The sequence below is a fragment of the Nakaseomyces bracarensis genome (genome assembly GCF_045282275.1).
Source record: "Nakaseomyces bracarensis strain CBM3 chromosome Unknown Scaff10_0, whole genome shotgun sequence".
Classification (NCBI taxonomy): Eukaryota; Fungi; Ascomycota; class Saccharomycetes; order Saccharomycetales; family Saccharomycetaceae; genus Nakaseomyces; species Nakaseomyces bracarensis.
In genome coordinates this window covers 107,927-127,517 of record NW_027263956.1, presented here as the reverse complement: position 1 = coordinate 127,517, position 19,591 = coordinate 107,927, and the positions used below count along the sequence as shown (strand labels likewise).

At 37.4% G+C, this 19,591-nt stretch overlaps 8 protein-coding genes across 8 annotated transcripts; 2 read left to right on the top strand and 6 right to left on the bottom strand.

Moving 5' to 3' along the window:
* Window positions 1-1,045: 1,045 nt before the first annotated feature.
* Window positions 1,046-2,302, bottom strand: MTC2 (Mtc2p; the record flags this gene model as incomplete). The annotated part of the gene is made up of 1 exon (XM_071052837.1): window positions 1,046-2,302. One exon carries the CDS (start codon window positions 2,300-2,302, stop codon window positions 1,046-1,048), a length of 1,257 nt encoding a protein of 418 aa, XP_070911087.1.
* Window positions 2,303-2,797: 495 nt separating this feature from the next.
* On the top strand, window positions 2,798-3,553 carry UTP11 (rRNA-processing protein UTP11; the record flags this gene model as incomplete). Its single annotated transcript, XM_071052836.1, has 1 exon — window positions 2,798-3,553. One exon carries the CDS (start codon window positions 2,798-2,800, stop codon window positions 3,551-3,553), a length of 756 nt encoding a protein of 251 aa, XP_070911086.1.
* Window positions 3,554-4,344: 791 nt separating this feature from the next.
* MSS11 (Mss11p) lies at window positions 4,345-7,002 on the bottom strand (the record flags this gene model as incomplete). The annotated part of the gene is made up of 1 exon (XM_071052835.1): window positions 4,345-7,002. One exon carries the CDS (start codon window positions 7,000-7,002, stop codon window positions 4,345-4,347), a length of 2,658 nt encoding a protein of 885 aa, XP_070911085.1.
* Window positions 7,003-7,916: 914 nt separating this feature from the next.
* Window positions 7,917-10,307, bottom strand: PAH1 (phosphatidate phosphatase PAH1; the record flags this gene model as incomplete). Its single annotated transcript, XM_071052834.1, has 1 exon — window positions 7,917-10,307. One exon carries the CDS (start codon window positions 10,305-10,307, stop codon window positions 7,917-7,919), a length of 2,391 nt encoding a protein of 796 aa, XP_070911084.1.
* A 1,317-nt stretch (window positions 10,308-11,624) lies between these two features.
* On the bottom strand, window positions 11,625-12,719 carry MME1 (Mme1p; the record flags this gene model as incomplete). The annotated part of the gene is made up of 1 exon (XM_071052833.1): window positions 11,625-12,719. The coding sequence occupies one exon, from the start codon at window positions 12,717-12,719 to the stop codon at window positions 11,625-11,627; it is 1,095 nt and encodes a 364-aa protein (XP_070911083.1).
* Window positions 12,720-13,079: 360 nt separating this feature from the next.
* Window positions 13,080-15,266, top strand: MLH1 (mismatch repair ATPase MLH1; the record flags this gene model as incomplete). Its single annotated transcript, XM_071052832.1, has 1 exon — window positions 13,080-15,266. The coding sequence occupies one exon, from the start codon at window positions 13,080-13,082 to the stop codon at window positions 15,264-15,266; it is 2,187 nt and encodes a 728-aa protein (XP_070911082.1).
* A 50-nt stretch (window positions 15,267-15,316) lies between these two features.
* On the bottom strand, window positions 15,317-17,146 carry CEP3 (Cep3p; the record flags this gene model as incomplete). Its single annotated transcript, XM_071052831.1, has 1 exon — window positions 15,317-17,146. One exon carries the CDS (start codon window positions 17,144-17,146, stop codon window positions 15,317-15,319), a length of 1,830 nt encoding a protein of 609 aa, XP_070911081.1.
* Window positions 17,147-17,413: 267 nt separating this feature from the next.
* ALD2 (aldehyde dehydrogenase (NAD(+)) ALD2) lies at window positions 17,414-18,928 on the bottom strand (the record flags this gene model as incomplete). The annotated part of the gene is made up of 1 exon (XM_071052830.1): window positions 17,414-18,928. One exon carries the CDS (start codon window positions 18,926-18,928, stop codon window positions 17,414-17,416), a length of 1,515 nt encoding a protein of 504 aa, XP_070911080.1.
* Between the last annotated feature and the right edge of the window lie 663 nt (window positions 18,929-19,591).

Here is a 19,591-nt window from a genome sequence, read left to right as displayed (position 1 = left end):
TTTATTTTTACAAATCTAGAATCAAAGGAAGAAAGAAAAAATTAGATCGAATCTCGTTGTTAAAAGCACTGTATATGCGCAATCTCTTCTCCTTTGTTTATTTTTGGACAAAACCCACTCTTTTTGCTTTACCCATTAGTTCCTTTTGCATTTTAACGCCACCTTGTCTGTTAGAACACCGTGGCAATGAGATTCAGTGTTTACCATTTATGGGCATCAGATCCAATAAAAAGCCCAAGAAAATAAATTACAAGATTCACTTTTTGTGGGACCACTACGAGTATCCTGTCAACGCGAGATTTATTCTGTTTATTTACTTTAATCCATTATGAGTACCAAATCATCCCATCATTTTAACAGAGATGGTCTATTTTTGATGCTTCTTCACTGTTGATATTTTTCCTGATCCTGTGTAATACTACGCGCTCGAGACCGGAAGAATGTATTTTCGCGTTTCCTTTCTTTTTTTCTTTAACTCTTGTGATCAGAAACCTGCAGTAAAACCCCGCTACTCGGAAAAACCGTTTGTTTTTTTTGGACCCTTAAAAACTTTTTTCGGAAAAATAATTATTTAAAAAAAAGAAAGAAAACATGGCGATAGAAGCCTCCTTTTTCTGTTTTCTGTTCTTCGCCTTCTTCTAAGTGTTTTATTTTACTTTAGCTGATAGTGTTCAAGATAGATTCTAGAAAGTAGCAACGCGTCAACAACGCGAATATTTTTATAATGTGAAAGACTATTTTTGGACCCTGGCTAACCCGATTAGGAAATACGGGTACTTTTTCAGCAGCTCTAGACCTTGCACACTTGAGATACCATTGTATTCATGGGGTTAGTAGTATTCTAGCCGTTGATTCCGAGGTATTTTCAATATACATGACTAGGGTAATTTATCGCGTTTCTGTATTATATGGTCAATATTTATTTTCATGTATATTCTATATACTATCAAGATCAAATATAAGACAATAAAATACTATGAAATGGCAGTAACAGAAACAAAAAAAAGAAAGAACAAAACATACTTGAATTTGTAAACATTATATGCTATACAGGTGGGACAATCTTCTTTATGGCGTTTCGAACTATGAGAGCTTCGATAAAAAGTGGGTTATTCATTTCTACGATTTTCTTATTGCGTACGAATACTAATCTTTTCATTAGTTCTCTGACTAACTCAGGCTTGCTACCATATAAGATGGAATTATCCTTCATAGAGTCGTCTATAATACTCAGCTGAGAGGGGAAATACCACATTGACGCCAATCGTACGTGTTGCGGGGTGACAAACTTTCTGTTGTCCCTGATTGCAATTAGCCTTGAAAGAATGATGATATCAGAGTAACTGTTCTTGTGTACGCCACCACCACGGGCATTGAATGAGAGTCGATGAGTTCTGATATGTACCATAATATCTAACAGGTATCTTCTAAGCGAGGCCTGGATATGAATGTTCTCGTATCCCTCATAATTCTTGGTAACTTCGTCGTCAACATCTTTATCGCCGTCTTCTTCATCTACTTCCTTCTCAACTGCGGGGCCATTGCTATTTTTCTTTTCTTTCGTGTACACCACAGAGTCAAAACTCTGTTGTTCATCAACATCTTCTACTTCTATAACAGGCTTTATTGTGGGAATCTCAATTGTTGTCACAAGCCAAAATTTATGTCTTATCCAATCTTCAAACCCCGTAGCAAAAGACTTGAATTTGAAGGATTGACCATGCTTGTGAGAATACTTCTTATCCTCTTTACCCATATTTAACACGTCTTCGGGTATGTTATAATCGTCTCTATTCCACAGAACAGTCCCTATGAATAGTTTCCAGTGCGGTTTGTTCCCAGGTATTCTGTTATGCCTAACATTGTATAGATACCCTTCTCTCATTAGTTTTCCCAATTCGGTATAGTCCTCAAGTGATCTGGTATTAATATCCTCTATGATATAGAGCTCCATTAGTTGACGATCGTCATCTAACTTCGTATGATCGTCATCCTCTCTGTCTATTTCTTGTTCACTAGAAGGTCCATGTGTACTTTTATCCTTATACCTTACTTCTTCAATTAACTCGTCTGTTATCTTCCCAACCATATGATACTTAATATCATAATTAAGAACACATTTTTCGAACGTCTTATCTATGCTCTCCTTCAATAACTGCTCATGCGAAACTCCCTCATTAAGACCCTCCCGGTCCTTGTCAAACAAAACTATAAAATTTTTACGAGCAACAATACTAAGTAGAAGAGTTACCGGGAAACTTGGCACCTTATAAGGTTTCGTGCTATCCAATTCGATGTCCATAAGATGTTGCTTCTATAATGAAATTTTTCTCTCACTAATACCTTATACCAAGTCACAAACAAAAAGAAGAAACCGTTCCTAGTCTACTTATCTTAGTTGGACACGAATATTATCACACAAAATGTAGTATTATCCTTTGCTTATACACTTCTTACAGATTATGGATCTTCTCTATCAAATGGCTTTCTTAGCAATTAAAGCTAATCCTATCGTTATTCAATTTGTGCACGTTTCCATCATGTTATACGTATGTAATTAATGAAATTTTGCGATGAGCTCATCGCAATTTTTTTTTTTTTTGGCAAATTAATTAATCAATATTGTCAGCTTATGAATACTCGAGTCACTGATCAATTATAACCAGTACATTGTTATTTGAACCTAGATAAGATCAAGGTTTTACATCCTGAATAATAGTGAGTAAGGCAAAGGTTGGAGAAAACTGGTTATACAAAAAAGAATTCTAATATATCATAACTTACAGGGTATTGAGATATGGCTAAATTAGTGCATGATATCCAGAAGAAGCAACATAGGGAGCGTTCCCAAGTGGCTGGCCGTACCAGGCTTGGTTTCCTAGAGAAACACAAGGACTATGTGAAGCGTGCTCAAGATTACCATAAGAAGCAGAATGCGCTGAAAGTTCTAAGAAGTAAAGCTAAGGATAGGAACCCTGATGAATATTACCATGCTATGAACTCCCGGAAAGTGGACAACAAGGGATTACTGATAAAATCACGTTATGCAGATGATGAAGATCCATCGTTGACCATGGATCAGGTGAAACTGTTAAAGACCCAAGATAGTAACTACATAAGGACATTAAGACAAAATGAACTCAATAAACTGAAGAGGAAGACCCAAGAGGTTGGATTCAAAGCACAGTCCCAACACACCGTGTTCGTTGATGACCAGGAGGCTATGAGAGAATTTAAACCAGAAGACTACTTCAATACAACAAAAGAATTTCTAAACAGAAGAGAAAATAGATTGACTAAGGATCAACTAACTTCTCAAGAGTTGAACGTAGCAGATCCAGATACGTTACTTATGCCAAAGGAGTCCTTAGATAAGAAAAGGTTGAAAAAGATAAAGTTGGTCCAGCAACATAAAGAGAGAGAACAGCAGCTTAGGGAAATTCAACAGAGAATGGATAACCAAAGGGAACGCATGAAGAAAGGTTCAAAAAAAAAGATCACAGATAGTAAAGGTAATGTGGCGTTTAAATGGAAGAAACAACGTAAGCGTTAAGTCTAGGACACTGCCTATTAATAATTTTTTTTCTGTATATTTTATACATACACATAATGCATGATAGTACGTTTATTATTTATAACTTAAAGCAGACATAATGGAAATATCAACTGTATAATACTAATTTTTTATATCTGAGAGTATCTTTTCTATTTAAATTTTTTTTCTTTATTTTATGTTTTGGTTACCAAATAATTACAGATTCATATTGAGTGTTTTGGATATTGTAATCAATAAAAAACTGTAGAGATAGAAGTAATAAGAACAAAGGTAAGATTAAGATAAGCTTAATTTTATATATAAGTACATCAGTTAACTGTATCCTCATCTGCTACGTTTATTCCTATAACAGAAATGGGATAGAAAGATAACCACATAACTATCCTGTTTTTATGGTCGCGCATAAAAGGATATAAGTCTCTAGAACTGAAACAGATAATAGCGTACGGCTATGGTGATTGTGAATCACTGACTAATATGAAACTTTTAGTGCTATACCTCTAATTTAAGGTTTGTTGTGTGACATACCTTTTTTATAAATCACATTAAAACTAGCACTTAAAATCCTAGCATAAATCATATGTAGTATTCCAAACCTGTGGAAAATATGCAGTTAGAAGTAATAAGAGTATATAGTTCCGTGATATTATATAATACTATTTGTCTAGGCTAGATTGAATTCTAGTGTTAATTCGAAAAGCAGATGCTACATTTCATCTATAGGGATATATTCTTAGAGTCTTGTCCAAATAAAAAATGTATCCAACAATCTTGCTAACTCTATGTGTTTAATTCATTCCAAAAAGTTCAAAGGGGTCCTCAGAATATGCGCTATTAGTTTGCTTATTCCGTTCAGATGTCTCATTAGCTTGTGATTTGAGATTCACTTTGGTATAATTTTGGTTAGGTGAACCTCCATTCATCATTTCTACATCATTCCTGGGGTCTCTATAATTCCTTATGCCTTGCTCATATCTAGCCTTAGTCATATCCGCATTAACACTATTATCCGACGAATAGTTCATCTGATTCATATTCTGCATATTATACATATGCTGCATGTCGTGTGTACTCTGCATCGGAGGATATCCAGACATACCATACATTCCCGGCATCCCTTGAGGTAACATACCTTGAGGCAACATCCCAGGAATACCTGGCATAGCTGGCATACCTGGTATATTTTGCATGTTCATGTTGTGCATGTTATGCATTGGGTGCATATTTTGCATATTATGCATGTTGTGCAAGTTTTGCATATTTTGCATATTTTGAATATTTTGCATACTCATGTTAGACATGTTCATATGTTGCATATTTTGTGAGTTCATGTTAGGCATACCTTGCATACCATTTACTGGAAAATTTTGTCTATTATTCATAACATTCGCATTTTTGAAAGTTTGAGGCATAGACATTCCTTGTCGTGAAGTAGCCTTTGAATTTGAGTTCACATTTGAATTAGCTTCTTCGTTATTTTGTCTTTCTTTTTCTTTTGATATAATATTCTTTTCTTGATATTTTTGTTTTTTACTAGCTTTCGGTAAACTGGAGCCATTAGCATCAAACTTTTGAGGTTTAGGATATCCATTACCTGTTTGGTTCATCATAAGATTCATCATCATCAAATATTGTTGCTGTAAAACAGAATCCATTCCTTTCCCCATTCGTTGTGCTTGCAGCATCTGTTGTTGCATATAACGTAACTTGTCAACATTCTGCATTCCCTGTATTTCCCATCCATTAAAACCATTCATTTCTTCTGTCTTATTGCCATTTGGGGATCCTTTTGATGGATATTTGTTAGAATTCGAAGTAATATCATCATCTTTTTTATGATTCATATACATAGTCATAGGATGCGCCATGTCACTATGTTGTGATATATTTTCTTCTCCTGTTGAATTTATTGAGTCAATGGAATCTTCATGATTTGTTGAATCGAGGCTTTTTGGTAGCTCAGAGCCTCCATTGGACATGACTTTACCGGAATTAAGCTTCTCACTATTAGATGAGTCTTGCATATTACGTGCGTTGTCTTTACCATTTTTATTGAGATCACTATTGGTATTTGTTTCAGTACCATGCTGTTGTTTTGTATCATCGGGAATAAATCCATTTTTATAGGTCATTGGATTACCGTTTTGATATTGAAAAATCAACTCTGCTGGATTGTTGACCATAGAGTTAGTCGCCATCACAGGATATTGTGATTGTTGCATACCTCTCATACTCATCATTCTTTGGTTCTGAAGCATATAATCCATTTGTGCCATGGCTGTAGGATTGTTGGCCTTTGTCGTAAAATTACCTTCGTTATTTCTATTGTTAGGACTATTTTTGGCTCCTGAATCTTGTCTGGTCAGAGTTGCTTTGTTATTCACCCGAGCTTTAGCCTTCGGTTTAACAACTTTACCAGAAGTTTCAGAAGTAGTATTAGGACTGTCAATGTTACCAGAATTGGATAAATTTTTTGATGTCTTAGTAGAACTATTAGAATTAGTCTTCTCGATCTTGTTTTGGTTACCCTTAGAGAAACTAGTCACACCTGCTGACATGCTATGAGATAGAGTTGGTCGTATACCGTTTAATAGTGCTTGTTGTTGTGTAGGAGCGTCCATAGTATTGGACGGTATGCTCCTCTGCCGAATAGGGCTTGCGTTAGACTTCTCTGCATTACCATTGGAATTCTTTTTAGCAGTAGTGGCTGCCTTCCCTTGCTGCTGCTGCTGCTGCTGCTGCTGCTGGGAATACGTATAAGGTAAATCATTCATTCCATAGTTCATTTGTGATTTCATATTTTGGAATGCTTGTGCTGAGGCCATGAAGTTTGACGGTATATTAGAGAATGGGGGAGGTACTGCTGGTTTGTTTGTCGGCAGTATAGCCGTAATCTTCTTTTGTAATGTCTGCTGGTTAATTTCATTGCCCATACTATCCACTGCTGTCTCTTCACCATGCCCGTATAGTGTCCTGAATATCTCCCACCATTCCACCAAAAAGGTGTCAGAAGAGTTCAGAAGCATCTCAGGTTTCAGGAGAAAATCCGGTATTTCTCCCTCCAGCTCCTCCTCCTCACGACTCTTGCCACTAGTGCCCTTAATCTTCTCTATCCTGTCTGCTGTTGAGAGTGGTATATCGACCTCCTTCAGGAAATCCGATGCCGTGGCGTAGAACTTGTTGCGTATGAGGTAGTTGTATATGTGCGCAAACAACAGCTGCCGTGAGTTCTTTGCCATGGCATCTGACACCAAATACCTCTCCTGGTCCGCATCCTTCATCCTACCTTTCTTCTGCTTCTTCTTCCCAAAATTCAAATTCTTATTTACTATACCACTCAGCGGAGTACTACCCTCACTATTATTCACAAACGGACTCTCTGGACTGCCAGCCATATCAGAATTTCTATACCCATACAAATTCGCACTGTTATAATCAGTACTCATAATACCAAAACGCCCCTCCTGTTTATGCCCCTAGGCTATATGGAATTCCAAAATAGAGCTTCTTCCTCAAGAACTTTTCTCTTCTTGTTTTAAATAGGATAATCTTTTTCCCAACTCTTTATAGAGTTACAGAGGTTTACTATTATGATGGGTTATTTCCCTTTCTTACACTTTTAACTTGTTTTTAATTACTTCAATACGTAATTTTACATAGAAATATTATTATATAATACTAATTTAAATATTCTAATTAAGAACAAACAAAAACAAAAACAAAAACATTGAAATATTTTAAAAATTGCGTAATTAAACAGAAATGAACCTAAATTCTCCTCTTCGAGTTTACCGAAGGATCAAAGAAGGTGAAAAAAACCTCCACAATGACTTTTTTCATCCAAGTCTTACTTTATTTATTTGGAACTAATGAGTTATAGAGAAACCCTGAATAGTACTTTTTGAATGAACCCTTGTTATAAATGTCTGTACCTAAATGAAAAAAAAAGCCCACTTAAAGGCTTCCTTAGAATAAAATTAAAAAAGGAGCACACTACACTTCCCAAGGCAAGCTTTCCTGAGACATTACGAAAAGGATATGTTTGGGAAGATGAAGGCTGATATAAAACCGTAGACCTTGTTGTAAGCAAAAAATATATATATCGAACGATAGACGGTAAACGTGAACGTAGTACGTTCTACGTGCACAAATAGCTAAATTCAACACATTTATTCTCTCCTAAGATAACAAGGGCGAGGAAACAAATAGGTAGTGGACATTCTACTTTTCTTCTTCTCATTGATAAACACCAACAACAAACTAGAAAGTTACAGAGACAAAAAAAAAAGACAACAATAAACTAAAAAGGAAATAAAATTAGTATGATGTGATAAAATGACCTTCGTATGTTATAATGGAATTAATCGTCGAAGTCATCTTCGTCGAATTCGTCGTCGTCTTCTTCGTCTTCTTCTTCGTGGATGCCTTCGTGGTTATAAGCGTCGTGGGCATCATCGAGGACATTGAGTTTAGTGACGCTCGAGGATGGGGAGGAGGCCTTCTTCGATAGGGAGAGGCCCTCGGTATCTTCTATCAGAGAGTCAAAGACTCTTACTGGTGAGGCGCGCGGGGATCCCAGCTCCAGGTATATCTTTCTTCCTATATTGCCATGGTTCTGTTCTGAGGCTGGAGTGGCCGACTTCTGTTTTTGGTTCTGCTTCACTGTGGCAGTGGAGGCATCCATAGTCTTCCCGCTACTGTTGTTCTTCTCTGTTGTTGTCCTCATGGAGTGGTGCTTACCGTCCTCGGTCGACATTTTCTCTGTAGCTTCATCAGAACTGATATCAGACAGGTCCTCTAGGTTGAGTAGGGGATCCCTCCAGAAGTTCACATCTGTGTACTTCTCCTCTTGTGTAGCTCTGAAATATGGTTTAGATGTCTCTTCTTGCTGGTTCCCGTTGGCCTTGCCATCCACGGTACCCGTGACTGGCGACCCCGGAGTGTATGAGCTGATGCTACGCATATCGTCATCGGCATTTAGTAAGACAGGTGGGAAAAAATGATCCACTAGTTCATTGATATGAATGTAGGAACTTTTGTAGCCTGCTAACTCCAAAAGCTCCATATGAACTTCTCCCTCAGTATTAATGGTAAATATTCTAGAGCTTGGAATACCAACTGTACGATATGACAACGCATCAGTGATACGATTACCGAACCCAGCAAAGAAAGGAGTTGGTTTGTCATCATCCGTGTTTACTTTACGTATATCAGCTGTATGGTTCTTCTTGATTGCATCCTTCATCTTTTCTCTTGTGCCACCCTCATTCAGATCCTCACCATGACCTTCATGTATACTATTTTGGTCAATATTATCGTAATATAGCGATCTTATGTCGTTTAAACATGCAATCTTGAAGATCTCTGGCTTTTTAAGAATTACTTCACGCCGTAGGGCTGCCATTGTTCTATCTGGAGATAATATCACTGGACCAGTGGGTAGGCGGTGCCCACTTTGTATGATAGATCTTAAATAGTTCCTGGTAGAATCGGCCTGACCAGCACTTCTAGCAGTTAAATACATGATATTGTAACCATTCCTAGCTATCTCACTGAACAGTTTGGCTACGCCAGAGTGGGTCCAATCCTTACCAATCATAGCTAGGACATGTCCCAATGCGTCTGATTTTGTAATAGTACCATCGATATCACTAATTACAATAGGCACATCCCACTTCCAGACGAATAGTTTAGAGGTTATTATTGATTTACCATGATCTATGGAAAAGGCTAAGTCATTCTCACCATAGACCAGGTTCAAACATTTCAGTTGGTCACTACTTAGTCTGATAGTTTTAATGAATTTACGATCATCTCCAGTTTCTTCTTCAGATTCTCCACTTATCTCTTGCTCATCGGACGACTTAGATGTACTGCTAGCCGGCGAAGGAGGAGATAATATCAGATCGTTCCCACTCATAGTTGGAGATGCTGGTGGTGAGCTCAGAGGCGATTTTTCGTTATGTTCAAAGGGGTTAACAATCCTTATGTTACCCTTGGCATCTTCCTGGATGAATTTCGATATATCTGCCTCTTTCCCAAGTTCTTCTTTCAGTATGTTTTTCAAATGTTCATCAGTATCATGTACTTTTTCCTTATTTGGTTTATAACCCTCGATATCCAGTAAGAGACTACCATCGTTAGCCAATTTGCTAGGTATATGAATATCTTTCAGTTTCTTATTTAGGTTTTCCTGAAAAGTCTTCGTTTTCTCCCTGTCCAACGGTCTTGTAGGGACTTGATCTTCCTTCTTCTCAGCTGAATTGTCCGCTGACTCATTAATATCTAGAAAATCAGGCTCTTCTAACTCAGTCAGATTAGACTCCGTGGCGCTCCGGGACTCAGACATGGCTCCATCGATATTGTTCTGCATCCCAGTGTCGTTTAAGTCCAAGGTAGTGGAGATCGGTGATTGCTCGGGACTCGACGCCGCACTGATAACAGGAGACGCCAGCAGCTCGTCAGGAATCTCACCCACATCCGCCGATGTCTCAAACACGAAATAAGCCTCACCAGTCTCCCCCAGTTTCATAGGAACATTCGTAGACTTCCCATTAACTAACACTTCAACTTTCTTCTGTGAGGGCTTCAATATCTGGAATTTACCAAACCGTACATGAAATGGCGAACACGCAAGCGTACCATCAGGATGCTCCACAACAATAACATCTATAGCACCAGATAACGTCGCCGGGTTGATTGAAGACCACGTCTTAGACACAGAGCCTATAGCTCGCCCAACATACTGCATCTTCTGTCTCGGCTTTTTTTTCTTCTTTCTTCTCTTATACTTTGATGAATTGCTCTATCTCAAAATAGATATTAGCGTTATTCTCATATATATGAGTACAGGCATGTATTCCAATTCAACCAGACTCTCTCCCTTCATTCCATTAGGCCTTCGAATCCTTTTTGTGTGCTTCGGCCCTTAGCATGTGCAAAAAATTAAAAGCGGCGTTAAGCCCTATCCCCACATATTTAATATAAACTTATAGTACTATATTATATTATATTATATTAAAGTATATAATATTTGATTATATTATAATATAATATAATATATAAAATATATAAAATAGATATATTTGAAAATAATAATTTATACTAATAACTTGGTTAACTCCGTATCATTAAATATTTCGAGATTAATTATTACTGATAAAATTATATTAATTTAACGACAATATTATATATACCTTTATAAACATAATTACATATATAATATTTTTCTTTAATGGCTCTATCATATTTTTCATATACTTATATATAATCAATAATAATTTGATGGTCTTTATTTGAGTAAGAATTAACCGTATATTGTATTGTAATATAGTTTTTGTAGTATAATAATCACTATATATTAATTCCATTGAAAATTACAGAAGGTAGAAAGAGGTTTGTAGAATATATATATATATTCATTATCACAATATATCTTAATAACTTTTATTAATTTTATGTATTTCTTTTTTAAGTAACTTGATAACAATTATAGTATTATTAGGATTTAGTTCGGATACTATGATACTGTGGTATAAAATAGTGTTTTGAATTGATATATCGTCTCGTACTACTATATTATATTATTCTTTTTTATTTAAATCATCATATACCATATAGTATTTCGAAAATTATGACATGATATTGAATTAGCAATACTCTCGATATATACTCTCAGTTTTGGTGCTGCTTTCTTAGAATATTATTACAGGAATATGAATAAACAACGTACTGCACAGCTGGGAATAAATGGTATAAAAATAATAACATTGAAATAAAACTATTTACTTTGCTGTTCTCCATTTTTTTACATCAAGGAGAATAGACAACGGCTTTTATTGTTTCCTTTCTTCACATCTCTCTTACTCAACCTTCAAGATACTATAATATATACAGAATAATAAAAGTAGTTAAAAAAATAATATGAATGCCATTTCATATCTTGATGATTGGTAAGTCTTTTTTTGGTATTTGAGAAATGCAAGAATAAAAACAATTTTGTATTTATAATGTTTCTGAGTTTTTTTTTTTAATGCAATAAATCTTCTTCTTTTTCTTTGGTTGTTGGTTATCGTTCTGGACCTATAAGTTCTCTCTTGACCAGTATCCTCAGTGACATCTGGTACAAGAGAAGCATAATACTACTCTGTACACTAGTCCATACAAATCTGGGCCCTACACCACTGAACAGTCCAAAAAATCCTTCTGATGCATACACTGCACGCAGACTCCGGAAAATCGAATTCGTTAATGTAACTGGCTTGACAGCAGAGTTGCTGCTGAGGCTGCTTTTATTAGAGGTGTTCGACGAGGAAGGAACCTGGGTTTGGATCCTAGTCTTCACCACATCCAGTGGCGTGGTCAATATGCCCGCTAGACCACCGGCGCACGCACCGGTCAGAATCTCATTGGATATTGATAGATCATGTTTGTATACGTCTTTATTCTCTAGCAAGAAGGCCCATTTTCTGAATTTCTCGTAGAATGCGAATTGCAGTGCACTGAATGGCAAGTCTCTAGCCAAGGTGGCCTTGTAACCAAAGAACAATGCCTGCACACCCTCGGTCCTATATATCGTCTTGATGGCGCTCCTCAGATTCTTATAGTTGTAACCAGAGTCAAAATGCGGGTTGTTATACCGGCCTTGCAATTGCAGACGTGTCTTGAGCACTTCAGAAGGCACGTAAACAAAACTGGACATGAAATCACCGAGAAAACCGGCAGTCAAATGCGAGAACGTATCATTCAACTGATACTCCCCTATCATCTTTCTCTTAGTATACTCATACGTGCTGAAGAAAATCGCAGCGCTGGGGAACGAGCCCAGCATAGCCGCAAAATACCCTCCATACAGCCCTCGCCGGAACCCTTCCTCGACGAACATCGTCCGGAACGCCATCAACATATGTCGGTATTTCTGCACATTAGGAGCACCTTGCTGCCTCGTCTTCACTGTATCCAGCGAATGCATCGCAGAGTCCCCAATTATACCTCCAACACCACCAGCGAGAAAACAGTGCCATATAGGACTATTGAAATCATCAAATATATCAGAACCCTCATTCGCACCCCCAGAGCTAGAACCCGTGCTCGGCACAGACGGTACCTCATAGCTATCCTCATGAACACCCACTATAGGTATAGAAGACGTGAAACTCCACATATTGTTTTTGCTAACTCTCCCCAGTCTATCCAAGTATATCGGTCTCTCTCTCTCCCTTTCTCTCTCTCTCTATATCTCCGGTGTGGACTATAACCTCTTCCCTCAAGCACGATAGATCTCTCGCCACCCCTCCAAATAAAAGAGCCACTATTCACAATCCTGCTCAACCAATTGGCATGTCAATGGTTGGAAGTACCTTATTAATCATAAAGTCTTCGAGAATCCTAAAAATTCGTTCTCAGTGAAAAAAAAAAAATATTGAAAAAAAAAGTGAAATCGATTTTGGAATGCGATGAGCTATGAAAGTGATTGTTGAGATGGTTCTCCCATTGATCTTGTAGAGCCTATAACAGGATTGACATGAGTCGGATTAAGGCGCTTGACGCTAGTGTGGTCAATAAGATCGCTGCTGGGGAGATCATTATCTCCCCTGTTAATGCTTTGAAGGAGATGATGGAGAACTCTATTGATGCTGGTGCCACGATGCTGGACATTTTGGTGCGGGATGGGGGGATTAAGCTGCTTCAGATCAGCGACAACGGGTCTGGGATCCAGAAGGAGGACTTACCCTTGCTGTGCGAGCGGTTTGCTACTTCCAAGCTGACTAATTTCCAGGATTTGGAGAATATTGCCACGTACGGATTCAGAGGCGAGGCGCTGGCCAGTATCTCTCATATTGCCAGGCTCAGTGTTACTACGAAGACCGCAGATGAGCAATGTGCATGGAAAGTCGGCTACAAAGAAGGTGAGATGCTAGAGAACCCTAAACCGATTGCTGGTAAAGACGGAACAACGATCCTGGTCGAAGACCTGTTCTATAATATACCCTCGAGGTTGAGAGCACTGAGGTCGCCCAATGAGGAGTACACGCGGATACTAGACGTGGTAGGAAGATACGGGATCCATTCGAAAGGAATCGGTCTCTCTTGTAAGAAATTCGGTGACTCCAATTATACTATCACTTTGAAACCCAATTTTAGCACCGTAGACAGGATACGATCTATTTATGGGAACAACGTTGCGTCAAATACGATCGCATTCGAAATGAAACCTAATGACGACCTTGGACTAATAGAGGTAAACGGCTATATTAGCACACCTAACCTCAATGCAAAGAAATCGATACAGCCTATCTTCTTCATCAACAATAGATTAGTCACATGTGATCCTTTAAGAAGAGCCATATACAATGTTTACTCAAATTATATCCAGAAGGGAAATAGGCCGTTCATATACCTGAATATCTCAATTCATCCGCCTTCTGTAGATGTTAATGTCCACCCAACAAAGCGAGAGGTGAGATTTCTGAACCAGGACGAGATAATTGACGAGATTACCATGCAGATACATAGTGAGCTGTCCAAGATAGATACCTCTAGGACTTTTAAAAAGTCTATTGTCATGCCAAAACCTATTTCTGATGATACGACTTCGGGAAGGTTTAGCCAGCCTCAGACTTATTCATCTTCCCAAGGTACATCATCGAGTCAGGTAAACCCCAAGAGGTACGAAAATAAGCTAGTGAGAATAGATTCATCTCAATCTAAAATAACCTCATTTTTGAAGTCAAGTCAATACAATCCCGCAGAAAGGCTGTCAGTAAAACCTGTTAAACCGTCACAAGATCTGTTTGTTAATGAGGACCACAGTGAGAATGAAGAAATTAGAGAAGAAATGCAAGATGAAGCTGAAACTTCAGAAAATGTTGCAGCTGAATCAATAAAATTATCAGAACCTACGCGAATTATATCTGATACAGGTTATACAGTAGTACCGAAAAACAGAGTAACGGTAAATTTGACCAGCATACAAAACCTCAGGAATAGAGTTGACAATTCCGCACATCGTGAACTCACCGATATATTTGCTAACTCAAACTTTATTGGAATTGTCGATTTCAATAGAAGATTATTGACAATGCAGTATGACTTGAAACTCTTCCTAGTGGACTATGGTTCCATTTGTAATGAGTTATTTTATCAAATTGGTTTAACTGATTTTGCAAATTTCGGTAAGATATACCTAGAAGCCGAAGACGAATCTGATACCGCCATTACAAAACTTTTAGAGATGTTTGACCTCGATCAATCAAAATCTAGTGACATCTTAAATCAGATATATGATATGAGAGAAATGCTTGATGAATATTTTTCCGTAGAGATTGTGAAGAATTCCAAAGGGGAAGTCACAATTAAGAGCATTCCACTACTACTGAAAGGCTATATACCTCCATTATCGAAATTACCGCTATTTCTATATAGACTAGGCACCACTGTGAACTGGGAAATAGAGGAAGATTGCTTGGCGGGAATATTGAAACAAATTGCACTATTCTATATACCAGAAGTTATTCTTGATGAAAATACCCAACAGGACGAGGGGATGATGATTACGAATGCTCAGAAAACCGAGCAAATTGGTAACCAATTGGAGCATATTCTTTTCCCATGTATCAAAAGGAGGTTTCTCGCACCATCATCTTTATTGACAGAGGTTCTTGAAATAGCCAATCTCCCCGGGCTCTACAAGGTTTTTGAAAGATGCTAAACTCTAATATTGTTGCCTTACCCTTTATATATCAGATGTATAAAATGTAGCTACCTATAGATAATTTCACGAATTGGATATTGATCTTCGAATTCTGAAACTTGTAGTTGAAATTCTTCTCCTAGCTGATCTTCAGTACTTTCGTCATCTTCTAAATCGTCCCCAAATGACCTTCCTGGTATCAGCGAGCCCAATCCCGCTAATAATACATTAACTTTACTGTTTTCTCGTGACATCGCTGTTACATCATTTTGAAGAATTTTGAATACTGGGTGGAAGTAAGTCCCATTAGTTTCTATAACAGTACCCTTCTTAAGCATCTTTTTGAGTAATGTAAAGCGCATTATGAGATATTTTAGATTTACCAATTTCACTCCTAAAATTGGTGGCATATTAACAATCAGCTCATTTAAATCAAGAACAATGTTATGAGTATCCTCAGAATCATCAAATATGTGGTAGAAGCTAAGAAATGTGGCAAATCTTGAAAGATTGTATATTATAAGTGGATGCTTATTAAAAGTTTCTCTTCCTTGTTCAAAATTATTAACAATTAACTTTATCACAACCTGCGTGTAGTTAATTATTTTTGGAAGACTGTTTACATTTTCATAAAATATTAATTGTAGTTTCTGAAGCTTCCACAATATTGTATTTACAAGGAAGAACCCCAAGAATCTCTCGAACTGTGAATTAATGGAAATACGATCATCTTCTAAGGCTGAAACCTTCTGCATGTATATTTCAGCTTCACGCTGAACGGCATCAAGCGTTTTCGGTGGTGGCTTAAGACCATTGTTCAAATACTGTTCTAAATCTCTATCTAGGGAAAGTATTTTCCACATAAGTATCTCAAAATTATCTTCCTCTTTGAAGATATCAGTATTCGGAAGATCCTCTAGATATGCTGCGTGCTTTAGTAACGTTCCAATTTCGCGATGAAATTCTACAGCCTTGTTAGGCCCACTTTGTATGTAATCACAGGAGCACAATCTATACCATAACCTGTTCAAAGCCTCATTTGCTATAGATCCTATCAGGCTTTCTGATCTCGATTGGTTGGCAGTACCAGTCCTCAACAATTTAGTCAGATATATGGCATTTACCAGAAATCCATTGAATATTATCGGTTTAAGGAAGGGATATGGAGTAGTGGAAATAATTATTACACTTTGAATAAAACGAATATCCGGTTGTGCCAGAAAATTACACTCATATAGAGACTTTATTGCAGTAGACACAAATCCATTGAAGATATGTAGTTGAATTTCTTCTTCCATAGATGTAGAAGTATTTTCTTGGACCAAATTGATATCAATTATGTTGGAAACCAATTCATAGGGAGCATAATATATACCCATAGCCAATATCGACCACAATAGAGCTTTTGTATAGCAGTCATCAGATCCTTTCTTGTCACCAGTTCTAACAAGTCCTTCGTGGTATTTCTCTAGCATTTTAAACAATTCTGATAAATCACCCAGACAACCAAAAAATAAAGTACCAAGATTCTCAACTGTAAAGTTCAATAATTGGTTGCTACCTTCCTCCGTTAAATTATATTCCCAGAACTCAGCATCCTTTTGCAATACGTCCAGCACCAATTTGTTGTTAGCTTCCAACTTTTCAGTCTTAAATAAACCAATATTCGGAACCCAGTATTCATAGCTTTGCCAAAAATGTAATAGCCCCGTAAGATATCCTTTATCATTATCATCTGACGTCTGCCCTTTTACTCTGGTGGCGGACTGTATACATAGACTCTCAGTTCCCCTCTTCTTACAATGCCCGCAAGGTACAAGTCTATCACACTTAACTTTCCTCTTAGCACACACCGAACACGGACTCTTTGACTTCACAGGTAATGACCTCTGAAACATTGCTATTCTTAAGGTTGTAATTGACCCTTTCCCAGATCAACAAACACATCTAGAAGATCAAAAACACTTTACCATTTTTACTATATACCTATCAAGCTCATCGCGGCCCTAATAACTAACATAAAGCTTTATTTACATTTTTTTTTTCAATCAAATGTCTTCCGGTACACAGAAGACCCCGTACAATAGAAAATAGTTGATCCATTCACTGATTTATTATTAAAAATATTTATATATTTATATATTTCCTATTAATCCAATGGTATTTTAGATATTGTCTGACATATTTAGATGGACAGTCTTGGTCTGCAAGTAGGTCTCGACACCAGTTTCACCCAGTTCACGACCAATACCACTCTCCTTGAAACCACCGAATGGGACGGTTGGGTCCTCTTCATTGGAGGTGTTGATCCAGACAGTACCTGCTTTGATATCTCTTGCGAACCAGTTGGCAACGGATATATTCTTAGTGAAGACCATGGAGGCCAGACCGTAGTTGGTATCATTGGCGTACTTAATCACCTGTTTGTAGTCCTTAAATTTGGAGACCACAACTACTGGTCCAAAAATTTCCTCTCTGCTTAGTTTAGAGTCCTGTGGAACATCAACAAAAATGGTTGGGGAAATATAGTAACCCTTTGATGGGATATCTTTGATAGTCTCAATAACTTCTAATTTCTCCTCTTCCTTACCGTGCTTGATATATTCATGAATGGTTTTGAACTGAGATTCAGAGATAACAGGACCAACAGTACAGTCCTTCTCAAATACGTCATTCTTCTCACCAAAGATCCAGTTCTTTTTAGTGTGCTCCTCAAACTGTTTAACAAATTTATCAAAGATACCTTCCTGGACGTAGACTCTAGAATTAGCAGTACAGTTTTGTCCAGAATTGTAGAAGATACCATTGGATATTTTCTCAATAGCGTTATCCAAGTTGGCATCTTCAAAAACTACAGCAGGACTTTTACCACCACATTCTAAGGTGACGTCCTTCATGTTGGATTTCCCAGAAAGTTCCAAAATACTACGTCCTACCTTGGTACTACCAGTAAATGAGATTTTATCAACATCCATATGGGTCCCTAAGGTATTACCGACAACGGAACCTTTACCAGGAACAACATTGACTACACCCTTTGGAAAGCCAGCTTTCTCAAAGAGCTGTGCAAAATACAACAATGATAAAGAAGTATTCTCTGCTGGTTTGATCACTAATGTATTACCAGCAGCTAGACAGCCTTGCATCTTCCAACTAGCCATAGCCAATGGATAGTTCCATGGAATAATCATAGCAGCGACACCATAAGGAACCTTAAGAGTATACACGAGCTTTTCATGGTCAATTGGAATAGTTTTCCCCTGAGTGAACTTATCGGTAGTTCCAGCAAAGTATCTGGTCAAATGGATAATTTGATCAATGTCATCCATAGCATTGGTATGGTATGGCTTACCAGCATCGAGAGTCTCCAGAGCAGCTAGCAATGGCTTTTCCTCCTCAATCAAATCAGCCAACTTCAATAACAGATCACGCTTCTCAGCTGGGGAAGTCTTGAACCAGACGTTCTCATAGGATTCCCTGGCAGCTTTGACAGCTTTGTCTGTGTCTTCAGCAGTAGCAGCATAAAAAGAAGTGATCTTCTCACCAGTAGCTGGGTTAACAGTGTCGACCTTCTCACCATTAGAAGATGGCACGAATTCATTGTTAATGAACAACCCAATTGGCTGCTTATAAGTTTTATTTAATTGAGGAATTGAAATTTCTTCGAATACTTCAGACATCTGTATTATATTTTAGACTAGTGCTTAGTTTTTTTTTTTTTTTACTATCTATTACATCTATTTAACAAGAAGCATGCACATTACCTGTTTGTCCTTTATATCCATTGACATTCTATATATATAACTCATCTCAACAATCAAACTTGTCCTTTATTGAATTCGAGAACACAATTTCACTCCTTGCTTCGAGGAGGGCATCCCTTATTTCAATGCGGCTGGCCGAGACGTCATCGCAATTACAACAGGGCCCGTACGAGTCCTTCTGTAGAAATTAGTTTGAAAGCCCAATTAAAGTTCCAATTTAAAATATTTATATTAGTGCCATTGCTATAAGATGTCCACCATGACCTCACAAATTGTAACTGTGCTATGTTATGCGAGGGTGAGAAGTTTTATAAGTAACTTCTAGTATACAGTAGGTTTTAAGGACTATAGAACGAAGAATGAAATATTGATATTGCGGAGCAGGAATAATAATTAATATATACTTTATCTTGAATGGAAAAAAAAAGTAAGGGCAAAAAAAATAAAATAACAGTATCAAAAAGTGACTAAAGATTTCGTATTCTTCAACTAATAGTTTCCTTTACCCTTGTAGAACAACGGAGACAAATTAGCTGCAGAAATAAATTGAAAATGGAGAAATCAAAGTTTTACCAATGC